Source organism: Rhinolophus sinicus, chromosome 17 (genome assembly GCF_057876585.1).
Source record: "Rhinolophus sinicus isolate RSI-liver-muscle chromosome 17, RSI-T2T, whole genome shotgun sequence".
Classification (NCBI taxonomy): domain Eukaryota; kingdom Metazoa; phylum Chordata; class Mammalia; order Chiroptera; family Rhinolophidae; genus Rhinolophus; species Rhinolophus sinicus.
The window spans coordinates 203713674-203727160 of record NC_142517.1 but is presented as its reverse complement, the minus strand read 5'-3'; the positions used below and the strand labels follow the sequence as shown (position 1 = coordinate 203727160).

General features: G+C 39.7%; 2 protein-coding genes and 1 long non-coding RNA gene across 36 annotated transcripts in view; 1 reads left to right on the top strand and 2 right to left on the bottom strand.

Moving 5' to 3' along the window:
* The window catches only part of MFF (mitochondrial fission factor), a 31078-nt gene extending 28933 nt beyond the window's left edge, over positions 1–2145 (bottom strand). For all 33 annotated transcript variants that reach the window (XM_074314224.2, XM_074314246.2, XM_074314283.2 and 30 more), the window contains exon 1: positions 1977–2145. The gene's annotated coding sequence lies outside the window, so the exon portion shown is untranslated. The remainder of the gene's footprint in view (positions 1–1976) is intronic.
* A 38-nt stretch (positions 2146–2183) lies between these two features.
* LOC109450267 (uncharacterized) lies at positions 2184–9895 on the top strand. 2 transcript variants are annotated; one of them, XR_016019723.1, is made up of 2 exons: positions 2184–2300; positions 4948–9895. It is a non-coding gene; the product is annotated as an uncharacterized LOC109450267 (long non-coding RNA). The 2 variants fall into 2 exon arrangements; XR_016019724.1 differs by having other exon boundaries at positions 2198–2588.
* Positions 9896–10235: 340 nt separating this feature from the next.
* The window catches only part of COL4A3 (collagen type IV alpha 3 chain), a 149259-nt gene continuing 146007 nt past the window's right edge, over positions 10236–13487 (bottom strand). Inside the window, exon 52 of the mRNA XM_074314144.2 lies at positions 10236–13119. Within this exon, the coding sequence (XP_074170245.2) occupies positions 13035–13119 (85 nt within the window). The 3' untranslated portion in view covers positions 10236–13034. The remainder of the gene's footprint in view (positions 13120–13487) is intronic.

Sequence of the window (13487 nt, the reverse complement as noted above, 5' to 3'; positions counted from 1 at the left end):
TAAATAAAATAAACTTCTCAACTGGAGTTAAGATATTAATTCCAAGTTTTGTCACAATGTACTAGGCAACCAGTACTGATTCTGTTAACATAACTAAGGAGACAAAATCCCTCTCAGAATCACAGATGAGCTGAGATCTCTACTTTCTAAGCCCAGTGGTTCCCAAATATCATTAACTTACCAACTTCAGGTTTTTTGCCATATTCACACAGTACATTTACTCTTACCTACACTTAATACTTTCTCTTATCCAACTTATAAAATCTTTTTAAATAAATGTATTTTAAAAGGGAATTTTACCTTAAACCATGGTTTAAATACATATAACAAAAACTATTACAAAAAACCCTCATCCATATACTACCTAGAGTCAAGTCACGTTCCATTCATGGAAAGTGTCCCAATTTGAGGACACAATTATTCAAGCTTGACTTTCTCATTTTCTGTATTAGAACACTGGACCCACGGGGGGTGGGGTGGGGTGGGGTCAAAAAAAAAAAAAGGAAGTTACAGAAACAATTTGGCTCAAATTGATTGTGGTTGCAAAGATTTACATAATTCTCAAATTACAAAAAGAAATGTCCAGTTTTCTTTAATCACCTATTGTGTGGACCAAGTTCAAGGTTTTTATCTGGGTCACCCTGTTTCAGTTCTCTTTTCAAGCAAGTATACTTTAAGAATATGTGTATTAGCAAATCACGGTGTAGAGATCCAGGATTAATTTTAATTTTTTAAGACAAGTCACTGAAAACTTGGAAAAAATATAAACTATCAACTTTTCAAACAAGGTTATGAATCCACAGAAAACAAGTTTGAACACCAGAAGGGAGGAGAGTAACAGCTAAACTTTGTATTCCTAAAACGAGGCAGCACAGGAAGGGATACAACACACAATTTCCTTTCGGAAAGGATAACAAAACCAGTTCACAAGCCTTTGAAATAAAAAAGATAGCAGGTCCCCCACACAATTTAATTACACGGGGAAAAACTACTAAGTACAACTAAATGATTCTAATTCTTTCCAAACTCATTTTCCTAAGGATTTTTCCTTTGTGATCTCATTAGCTAATGAAATTGACAGAGAAACAAATTTTTTCATCTAGGGAGAGAAAACATTTTAATATCCTTCAGTTAAAGTCGCTCAGTGGGAGAAGCCTGGATACAACTCGTTCTATATTTGGAAAGAAGGGCCCCAAGCTTTTCTGATCTTCCACTTCTGAATGGGTTCTCCTCCCCGGAGAGAAGGCCCCTGGTTCTAACACGGTAGGTCGCAGCCGCGGGCCTTTTTCTACAGGAGGACTCGTCCTTCTGACTAAGGTCACAGGCTGGGCAGGCTGGGCACCCGAGAGCTCTCCTGCTGCATCCAGCTCCTGGCAGGAAATCCAAGGTGCACTTCCAGGCATGGACACCTGCGAGCAAGGATGCTCACAGCCTGGGCCTACCTGGGCCTCCCGCGGATGCCTGGGCTTCCGACAGGCCTTTCCTTTCGAACACGTATTTTCCACAAAGTAAAAACACCAACAAACAAAAAACTACTTTTAAAGACGGCAGGTGTCTGGTTCAAGGTCATACTTAAAGATGCCAGGGCCTAGGCCGGGGGGGAGAAGAGGGAAGACAACCAGAAAAGCTCAGGACGCCCGTAGTGGTTCCCAACCCCCAAACTGTATTCTAGACTAAAAAGCCCAAATTCATCCACAAAAAGACACCGAACTAAAAAGGGTGAAGAGCTTAGTGCAAAACGTTTGCAGGGCAGTGTGCTGCTGTCCCTTGCAGTCCCTCGTCGGGGACTGAGAGCGCGGCCGGCCCCTGACAGGGCGTAAACGCCGGGGTTGACAGCGAGAAACCCGGGGGCCGGGACTCCGGCCCGAGCCTCACTACCGACCCGCCAGTGCGGCCGCGGGTCCCTCCGTCAGCCGGAGGCTCACGGCCGCCGCGCTAGGCCGCGGGTCCCGGGTCGGGGAGACGCCAGTACTCACCCCTGGGCCCGCTGGAGGGTCCCCGGCGAGGGCCTCCACCTGCCGGCTGCCGGGGCGCTCGGGGGGGCGCTCTCAGAGGCCGTTGGCGGAGCGCTCGGAGGCAGCCGGGTGAAACGCCGGCCGGAGCCGCCCGCAGCCGGCCGGGAGGGACGCGAGAACGGCCGGGACTGGCCCCTCCCGGGACCCGTAGCTGAGGCTGCTCCGCGGGCACGTGACGCGGGAGGGCGCACGTGAGACTCGCGTACGAGAGCAGGGGCGGTGACGCGGCGGCCTGGACGCGGGTCTGTCGTCGGCGCTGCACCAACCTCAAGACGACATTTCACGGTACGTGTTTGGTTCACACTTACACATGTCAGAGTTCGTGTTCTTGAAGGACATCTTACAGGTAAGCCTCCGGCAGCCAGTTAAAATAACTGCTTCTCGGGGCCGCCTGCATCAACATCTGCGGTGAGGCCTAGGGACCCGCCGATTTCCCCAGCAAGCGCTGCAGGTGATACTTCAACACTCGAATTTTGATTACTCCGCGCTCTGTAACGCTCAGACACCTTCCTGAACAGTAATCCCTGCTCTGACTGGCTCCACTAATTCTTCAAGATGAGGAACCCCGAAACGGTAGGTTTCACTGTAGTTAGCAGCCTCGTTAAGCTTCCGAGAGCTGCCCCTGGATGTAACCAGCTGACTACTACTTTCGGGGGGAGACGGGCATAATCAGTGTTTTGCCCAAAAACATTGGGATGGACTGAAGCCAAATCACGGAATACTTTCTATGACCCGATTTTAACAAACAGCCGAACAAAGACACACTAATCTGTACTTTCTTAGACTCTAAAGATATTCCAGAAATGCAACCATTCCTCAAAATAGTTTGGGAGGCCCTCTGAGAAATGCGTTTTGGGGCCCCGTCTTTATAGTGGCAAATCATCCTTCTTCAAGAATAGATTTATTTTAGGACCGATCAGCATTCCAAGCTAACCTTTTGGGGGAAGATAGGGACCAAGCTAGGTATAACATCTATGAGCAAAACCTTTATAAGTGGGGTCCCTGCTACTTCCATGAGTGCCTCTTAATTACTTGCAGTTTGGTTTTCACTCCTGTACCCTCCCCCAAGAAAAAAACTAACTTTTAAATGAAGATTGGATGGACAAAAAAAAGGTTGGAAAGTAATGCCACCGGGTGATCTGGTCGTGAATTTCTAACTGGGCAGGTCTTGGTAGGTAGTCACCCCCCAGGCATATAACTTCTTTACTAAAAGGTTTATCTTCGCCTTAGACAAGCCCTGCCCCGTGGTTTCTGTGCATCTATGTTAACACACCTTTGAAATAAATTGAACCATTCTCAAGGGAGCACAGAATCTTGTTATCCTGTAATCTAATCCCGGCCTTGCTTTTTCTCCACCTCCATATAATCCTTAGTTCCTTCCTTGTGTGTGTGTGTGTGTGTGTGTGTGTGTGTATCATTAAAAGAAGCTGCAACTTGTAAATTCTCCAGAGCATTTGAGATCTTGCTCCCCGGCATGTGTCATCTTTGGCCTAGATAAACTCATAAAAATTCTCTACAGCTTTGGACATTTCTTACATTGACAGTTGTAATCCAATTACCAATCCGAAGTCTTTTCCCTTAACCCTGATCACCCTTAAGTTTCCTGAATCATTTGATTCTGTTAAATGAGACTGTGGTATTCGAAAGCATCTAACACTGGTGGCAAATTCTAAAAAAAAAGGCATTTCTCTCTCCCTTACCTGGAACTTCTGCTCCCTTGTTTTTTGTGATAGAGCTTCATGCTGGGTTTTCCTTCAATTCCATCATTAATGTGGCCATTCATGTTTATGATTCAATTAATCATTGACTATCTTTTCACCCAAAGTTGCCTCAAATCTTTTGTGGGAAAAGATGGCATATAAATCTAAGTAAATTATATCCATTTAGTCTCATCCTATTGCACTAGTTCTAGCCAGTTCTTCCTACGTGTCCCATTGGAGCTTTGTTCCCAACAGGGTTTCAAATTCAGATTTTCTCCCTTATCCCAATCCAGATACCTTCTCCTGAATTTCCTTTATCAGTTTTTTAATGGTGAGATTATTTTTTTCAGTCACCAAAGTTCAAAATTCTGAAGTCATCTTTTACTGTGTCCCAAGTCCCCCATCCTTTAAAGTCTCCCACCTCAGTGTCATCTGTCCACTTTTTCTGTACTTTCTGTTCCCACTGCTAGACCATTACCCACCATCTGGGCTGTTAACCCTTTTAACTGGCCTCCCCATCTCCAATCTTTTTCTTTCTCGAATTCTTCCTGGACATTGGATCCACAAAGAACCTATTTTTACAAATTGTGACATCCTAAATTTGAAGCCCCAGTTTTAAAAGAAACTAATTATTTATAGTTCTTTACAAATCCAAAAGTCCATAATAGCAATACAATACATTTTTAAAAAAACTTAAAACTATCAAATAGCCTGGCAAGGACAGTATATAAGATACTGGATCTTTCAGGTTACCATTTGTATGATCATTTTACTCTTTTGCTCAAAATCTTCACTGGATCTCTGGTAGCAACCAATAAAATGCAAGTTTAACCTGGTATTCTAAACTCTACCTAATATGGCCCTAACCTCCTACTGTGCAACTTTATTTATGTGTGTGTATGATATATGAATGATACACACACACACACACACACACACACACACACTTGTATATGAATGGTACATATGTATATATTCTTGAACATGAATTGTTCTCTGAGATTGTATCATGATTTTCTAACAATTTACTCTTATCCATGCTATTCCTGTCACCTGGAATATGCGTACCTGCTTTTTGAAATCTTAACTGCCCTTAATGGACCACCTAAAGTATCCTTTCTTTTATTTCTTGAGGCCTCCAACTTTTGAACCACTATTTGTCATCTCTTATAGCTCTTATCACATTCTATCCAATATTATAATTATCTATGTATTTGCCTTATTTTCTCCAGATTATACATTCTGTGTTTGAGACCAAGGTCTATATCTCACTCATCTGAAGAGTAGTACCTCAGTTTTCGAACATCTCTGTTCACAAATATTTCAATTCACGAACGCCGTAAACCCGGAAGTAAATGCTTCAGTTTTCGAACACGACTCAGAAGTCGAACATGTCACGTGGCTTCCGCTGAATGCAATATCCTGAGTCCTAGCTGTCGGCTGTTGAGTCCTGAGCACCTGCGCAACACGGAGGTGATATTTGGGCTTATTTGGTGACTATGTGCAATCAGTCTGTGCTCATATCATCTCAGGAGCCCTCTGCCAATCACCCCTTGCTGTGAGAAATGGATAAAAGCTACAAAGCCAAGAGAATCATTAACAGAACAACGATAGAGATGAAGAAGAAAATTATTTCCAAACATGAAAGTGGTGTCCGTGTATGTGATCTGGCAACGCAGTTTGGTATTGCCAAATGTACAATTTGTACCATCTTAAAAAAAAAAGAAGCGATTAGAGCCAATGTTGCAAGAGGTGTTAAAACACAAGACGAAGAACAAAGACAATTGAAGAAGTGGAAAAATTGCTTTTCATATGGATAAATGAAAAACAGTTGGCCGGTGACAGCATTTCTGAGAGCATAATTTGTGAAACAGCATGCTGACCTCATCAAAAACATTTGCATGCTGACCTTAACAAAAACACCTCTGGAACAAGTGCTGAGAGTTATATTTTCAAGGCAAGTAGCAGGTGGTTTAAAAAGTTTAAGAGGAGAAATGGCATACACAATGTGGTGAGACATGGTGAAGCTGCCAGTGCCAACAAAGAAGACGCCGACCAATTTGTTTTGGAATTTAAAGATTATGCAGAGGCAGAGGGATTCCTTCCCCAACAAGTTTTCAACTGTGATGAGACAGGCCTCTTTTGGAAGAAAATGCCAAAGAGGACCTACCTAACAAAGGAGGAGAAATCATTGCCAGGACACAAGCCCATTTTGTGGGACTGCAAGTGGGGATTTTAAGTTGAGGCCTTTGCTAGTCTACCATTCTGAGAATCCCAGGGTTTTTAAGAAAAAACAACGTTATAAAAAGCAAATTGCATGTGATGTGGAAGGTGAACAGTAAAGCTTGGGTAACCAGGCAATTTTTTATTGAGTAAGTTCATGAAGTGTTCAGGCCAAGTGTAAAAAAATACCTCCAAGACAAAAATCTTCCAATGAAGTGCCTGCTTGTTATGGATAATGTTCCAGCTCACCCCCCAGGCTTGGAGGATGAGTTGATGAAAGAGTTCAGTTTTATCAATGTAAAGTTTTGGCCCCCCAACATGACTCCTTTCATCCAGCCCATGGACCAGCAGGTCATAATCTAATTTTAAGAAGCTTTACATGAAAGCACTGTTCCAAAGGTGCTTTGAGGTGAACTCGGACAAAGAGCTAACCCTCAGAGAGTTCTGGAAGAATCATTTCAATATCCTTACATCTCATAGACAAAGCATAGAGGGATGTGTCTCAGAGAACAATGACATCAGCACGGGAGAACTTGTGGCCAGATGCTGTCCCTGAACGTGTATTTGAGGATGTTGAAGAGGATGCTCCTGGTGTTGAGGATGTTGTGTCTCTGAGCAAGTCCATGGGCTTGGAAGTGAGCAGTGATGATGTGGAGGAGTCAGTGAGGACCACAAGTCTGAACTCACCACAGAAGAGCTTCAACCTTCTGACGGAGCAGCAACAGGCGGCAACTGAGGAATTGTCTTCGGAGGAGGAGGGAAGACAAAGTGTTTCTACTGCACTGATCAAAGAAATATGTGCAAAATGCGTTGAAGTGCAAATTTTTGTTGAAAAATACCACCCTGATAAAGCTGCTGTAAGTCATGCCACTAACACTTTCAATGATAATGCTATGTCTCACTTTAAACAAATTTTAACACATCAGAAAAAGCAAATGTCCGTTGAATACTTTTTAGGGACGAAAAGATCTGTTGAGTCTAAACCAGGTGTCGGTGTAAAATCAAGGGAAGGAAGGGCAGGAGAGGAGTCACCTACAGTGATTATGGAAGAGGGCTACAGAACACCTGAACAACACTCACCTATTGTGATTCTGGAAGAGGGCCCCCCATCCAAACCATGACTATCATCATTGCAGGGAAGAAAAAATTACATTTTCATCATCTACAGTACTGTTTTTACATTGTGTGTGTGTGTGTGAGAGACTTTTTTAAAAAGATTTTATTGGGGAGGAGGAACAGGACTTTATTGGGGAATAGTGTGTACTTCCAGGACTTTTCCCAGTCAAGTTGTCCTTTCAATCTTAGTTGTGGAGGGTGCCATTCAGCTTCAAGTTGTTGTCCTTTCAGTTTTAGTTGTGAAGGCGCAGCTTAGCTACAGGTCCAGTTGCCGTTGCTAGTTGCAGGGGCGCAGCCCACCATCCCTTGTGGGAGTCGAACTGGCAACCTTGTGGTTGAGAGCCCACTGGCCCATGTGGGAATCGAACCGGCAGCCTTCGGAGTTAGGAGCACGGAGCTCCAACTGCCTGAGCCACCGGGCCGGCCCCATCAAACAATAATTCTAAAAAGTTTTTGAGCAATGTCAGTATTTTTAGAAACACCATACAGCCTACAAAAATCTAGAGAGGGTCATATTTATCTGAAGGTTTAAATTTAGCATGGTTATTCAAAATCACTTTTTCTTTTGTGTTTGGTTGTCTCTTAGTTTCTAGTAGGCAGAGCTGGGATTAGAGTGAGGTGAATTGGTTATTCTTAGTGTTCTGCATTTGCCCTGTCAGTAGGTTGTTAAGAATCCATTAGAGACTGATCAAGATTTTCCTTTCCAAACAGGCTTATAAATAGAGAGAGAGAGCATGAGCCCAAATACAGCATTTCTTCTGCTTGCCAGCAGTAAAAATACGTTAATTAAAATGGATTAGCACATTTTTTAACTCAAAGTGTTTTGAAAATATATTTTTTTGGCCCAATTATGAGAATGGTTCTAAAATATTTATTTGAGCAACAATTTTGTTGGTCTTCTCAGAAGTACTACCTAGGATCATGGTTCATTCTTTTTCTTCCTTTGATTATATTTTTATTGCCATTCAACATAGCCTGTAAGTTCCTTAATTAGGAGATTTCATATTTAGTATATTAAAAGTGTTTTTTACCAGTTCTCTACATTTAAAATTTTATGAATTTTTCCTTGGAAGGGGAGTATTTGTATTATAAATGGGAAACATTTTATCAAAGTATCTGACCCATCATTTTTATAATCTACACATTTTCTTACTGATTTGTAAAAATTCCTTGAATACCTCAATAGAAAATGAACAAAGATGTGATTAGGCTCTTCACAGGAAAACAAAAATAAGCCCTAATAAAAAATACTAATTAAAAAAATTAATTAAAAGTGCCAGTGTTCAGCCTCACTGATGATGAGCAAAATGTAAATGAAAACCAGATAGGCAAAATTGTAAAAGAACAGCTAGATCTAATATTGGTAAAAGTATGAGGTGATGGGCGTATTTGTTACATTGTTGATGCAGCTGGACATACTAAAAACCTTCCTGGAGAGCATTTTTGTATATATATCTTAAGACTGTGAGTACTTTGATTCTACAATTTTCCTTCTACAGGTTTATTCTGAGGAAATAATTGGACAAATATGAAATGAAATATGTATAATATGTCCATAATAAAACTAAATTAAGTATCCATCAATTGGGGATTCATTGACATAGGTAATAAATCCATGCAAATAACGATTAGTTCCCATCTATTGATATGAAAATATGTCCACAGTGTGTTAAGCCTAAAAAAAATTTCAAAACATGTTTTTATTGCATTATTGTTTGAAAATTTACTTACAGGAAAAAAAGTCTGGAATATATATTATGTGTGTGTGTGTATAATAAAGGTATATACCTTAATTAATTTAGGTGTGGGTGGAGGGTTAGAGCATGATATTTTTATAGTCTTCATAACTTCTGTATTGTCTATTTTATAGTGACCATACGCCGCATGATCAAAAAATACGATGAATGCTACTGCTGAGTGCCATCCAACAGAAAGACAGAGATCCTCATTATGGGAAGCGGCACATCAAAGCTTGGTAACAGTGTATGACAAGTTTCAGCTTGTGTGGTGCAGTCAGTTGGGTGTGAATTCTGGTTGAGAGAAGGTGTGTTTTAAATCATGGATCATGAACAAACGCATTAATATGAAATTTTGTTTCAAACTGCACAAAAGTGCTAAAGAAACACGAAATGTTAAAATTAGTTTATAGTGATGCTGCAGTGACTATGAAGACAGTTTACAAGTGGTTCGAGCGATTTCATAATGGTTGCGAATTGATTGAAGATGAGAGATCAGGACGTCCTTCAAAATAGAAAATCCAAGAGAATGTTGAAATGTAAAGCGAAATGATTCTATCAAGCAGGCGATTAGCTATTAGGGAAATTTCTCAGGATTTGAACATCTCTTATGGTTCCATTCAAAGCATTTTAACAACAGATTTGAACATGAGCGAGTGAGTACGAATTTTGTTCCATGCGTTTTGACTGTCAAACGAAAGCAACAGCGTTTGTTAATTTCCTTGGAGTTGTGCCATTGGGTCGCTTCAGATTCCAGCTTTTTAAGACATGTGATTTATGGGAGATGAAATTCAGAGTTCTCAACTGAAATCACCCAGTTCTCCTTGTGCGGAAAAAGCAATCAAAATCTAACATCAAAGTGATGTTAATTGTGTTTTTTGACCTTGATGGAATTGTGTGAGCTGAGTTTGTACCTAGGAACACTACGGTGAACACTGAATTTTATAAGGGCTTATTAGAGGGTATAAGAAACGATGTGCATAAAAAATGTCCTGAGAAATGGGCAAATGGTTTCATCCTTCATCATGACTACGCTCCATGTCACACATTGCTTCTGGTACGGCAATTTCTGTCAAATAAAAATATTACGATGTGTCCTCCTCCACTTTATTCACCATTTCTGGTACTGTGTGACTTCTGGCTCTTCCCCAAAGTCAAAATAACCATGAAAGGTAAATGTTTTGAATCAATTCAGGAGGACATCAGCGCAGCCACGACAGCACAGCTAAAGACATGAAAGTGTCCAGAACTGCATCAGAAAGTGGCAAGAAAGATGGGATAAGTTTGTTTGTAACGAGGGAGAGTATTTTAAGGGGGATTAATGGCAATGTGTCTTACTGTAATACATTTTTTTTTCATTTAAACATTCATCGTATGTTGATCATACCTTTTACAATCAAAAATTAAATTTATTTCCATTTTGAAAAAAATAAGACCAGATATAATTTTTCAACTTTATTATTAGACAAATACCATAAAATATTTTAGCTATAATTACAGTACATTACAATATTATAATTTTGTCAAGATATAATTCAAATATTCAATATATTTTAAATATACTTCATTAGGTTATAGAGTAAATATTAAGTTTAGTAGCAGTAAGTTACATTTAATGCATAGAAAAATCTTTGTAAGTTAAATTAGCAATAAAATTCAAATTTAGAATTATTGTAATACTTTTATAAATAAGTTACTTAATAATATTTATCTTGCAAAAAGAGACCTCTGAGCACACTGAAATTTTAGCACACTGTGAAATTCCAAAGTTGAAGCCCCAAATTTCAAAGAAACAAGTTATTTACATTTTACCTATAAAGTTAAAACTTCATAACTTTACCAGCTACTCTTAGATATCTGGAAAGTAATGTACATGAGCTATGTTCTAATGCTCAGTCTGAGAACTGTGATTGAGCAACTGTTCATATGGCTTCACTGGAATTTAAGATTTTAGCATCACTTATCTTCCTCAGAAGTTAAACACTGATGAGAGGGCAAGAGAAGATGGAGGCTTGGGTACAAGCGGAGGCCAGTCTTTTGGCATTAGCACCATTCTCGGGGTTTTTCTTAGTAAAATTAGATAACCTTACGTTCATTTGCGATTTGGGACTTTAAAAATCAGAGGCACAGATGGAACAATTGTAGCCAGTGTACCTGGTAGAGTTGTTTTCTGGGTGTTTGCGTAGAGCAGTTTTTCTCAACCTTTAGAGTGTGTTGGAACTCACCTGAAGGGCTTGTTAAAACAGACTTCTGGGCCACCCCCAGAGTTTCAGATTCTGTAGATCTGGGTTTGGCCCTACAATTTGCATTTGTAATGTTCTCAGGTACTGCTGTTGCCATGGGTTCAGGAACCACACTTTGAGAACTACTGGTCTACAGAAGGTTTGTGCAGATCCATTAAACCCTATATGCCATTAAAGTACAATTGGGACAGTAGGATATTTTCAGAGCAAAACGTCTTCATATTAGGTGAGTCTAAGTAAATAATCTGAAACATTCTTCTTAGTTTAACTGTAAAAATGGCTTGACAGTAGTCACAGGAGCAGTGGAGGGTGTGGACCGTGCTCACGTCTGTGCTGTCCTCTCAGGCCACATCTTCACTTCAGAGCAACTGAGGTTGAAGCAATAAAACCTGAATTTAAATATCAGCACCCCAACTCCACCTGGGGGGATGGAGAAGCATCTTCTAGCTTTGTCTCAGGATGTGACTCGTCAGACAGTGCTAGTGTCAAGTGTAAGTGGTTTTTGATGTTTTACACATTCTTGTTTTCTTACCATTGTCCAGATCTTGGCTTCCGCCAAGCCTAGGAGAAGCTAGAAGTCCTAGGCTCTCCCTGGGCATAGATCTTATTTTCAAACCTCTATCAAGGCCTGCTGAATTATGATGATGAAGTATCAGGACAGAGAGAGAGGGAGAAAGGGGGAAAGCGACTCAGATAAGTGGGATTCCTAACAGAAACAGGAAGTTACCTTTTTTGGGATATTAGAAACAAGTCTCTTTTTTTTTCCTCTTAGCACCTCCATAATATATTTAGCACAGTGCCTGGGGTTTGGCTTGGTGCTAAGTAAAATGCTTAAGATGAATTAAGTAACCTTGGGAATGTATGAACACACTGAAAAGCAAGTTTTAAGACACAGCTTCCAAGCTGTACAATTTGTACATTAAGATTTTTATACAACTGACTTTCTCAATATGTTTGAAATAATATGTAACACAAAAAACATGTTTTTACCAAAAAAAAAAAAAAAGAATTAGAGAAGTCAAAAGGAAATAAATCTCTATAAATACCCAAGTTAAATGGAATATTGAGAACAAAGGAAAAATATTCTGAGCCTGATTAGTCAACAGATGCCGTAAGTTTTTTCATGGACTATTGAGCTACTCAATTACATGCACCAACGTTCGTAGGGATGGGGCAAAAGCACATCTAATAAGTTGTTCTCTTGTTATTTGTGGATGTGCTGGTAAAAGAAAAACTAAAATTAGACACATTTCAGAGTACTGTGTGAAAATGTTCTAGTTAATTCACTAAGGGTAAAAATTGTGCCAACTTAGAATACAAGCAGGCTATACTGCTGCAGTGAAATGAATTCAATGGACAAACAAAAAAACTTAAAAAAAAAATACAAAAACAAAACCATAGTGTTTCCAAGGCTATTGTAATTCCATCCCGGGAAACTTGGGTATGTTTAAAAGAGCTCTAGATAATCCATGAACTTAGTTCAATTCTGCTTCCTTCAGGCCTTAGGTTAATCAACAGATCTGAAAGTCCAGTTCTATCAACGATGCCTAATACTCCACTTGCCCCCATCTCCTCTACTTAGGGTAAAGCTTCAGGAAGAGGGTGGTTGGGCAATCTAAAACTGAGTTAGCCTCCCTGAGTCTCAAAGACTGGAATAGAAAGGGGCATATCTTGGGAATTTAGTGGACCAAATAGCTCTTGGAGCATCAAACTTTATACAACCACCATTTAGAAAGTGCATTGGGTACAAGTAGAATACAATTTCAGTGATATTTTGTGAAAAGTCTGCTGCCTTGCCATAGGGAACTTTGAAACAGCACAGAATTTAGAGACCAGGATCACAAAAATGCTTTGTTGTATGGGGAAACCAACAGAAACTGTACTAAGTCATCACAGAGCGATATTGTTTGGTTAGAGAAAAATACCTAAATACAGGCACATTCTGCATCATTACTTGGTTATGTAGAATGAAAAATAACAGTTCTATTTTCTTTGATTTCTTCATTGTCTTCTCTTCATGCACACCTGACAGCGACTTATTATATTTTCTAACTCTCCAGCTTTCACAGTTAATGGAATAGGTTTTCTGAAATAAAAAAAACAAAAAAAAAATCTCATCGATTTGTAGATAAAAAGGGAATACTTGCTGGGTTTGAGTTTTATTAATGCATATTGGGGCTCATCTAAACTTTATTGTAGGAGGTGTATTTCTGAAAAAGCATATGTGTCAACATTTTATGATTTTAGTCGTATTTCAGTAACACTACGGAAAGCATAGGCCTTGATGCAAACTTACAGATCATTTTTTTTGTAATGAAAAGTACTCCTACCCTTTAAATAGTCTGTCTTGAAAGTCTTCCAATACAGTAAATTAAGATTAGCAGATCATTTAGTGGTTTTACTCAGTAATTTACTATATATTTATATATAAATATTAAATATATCTAGTGATGG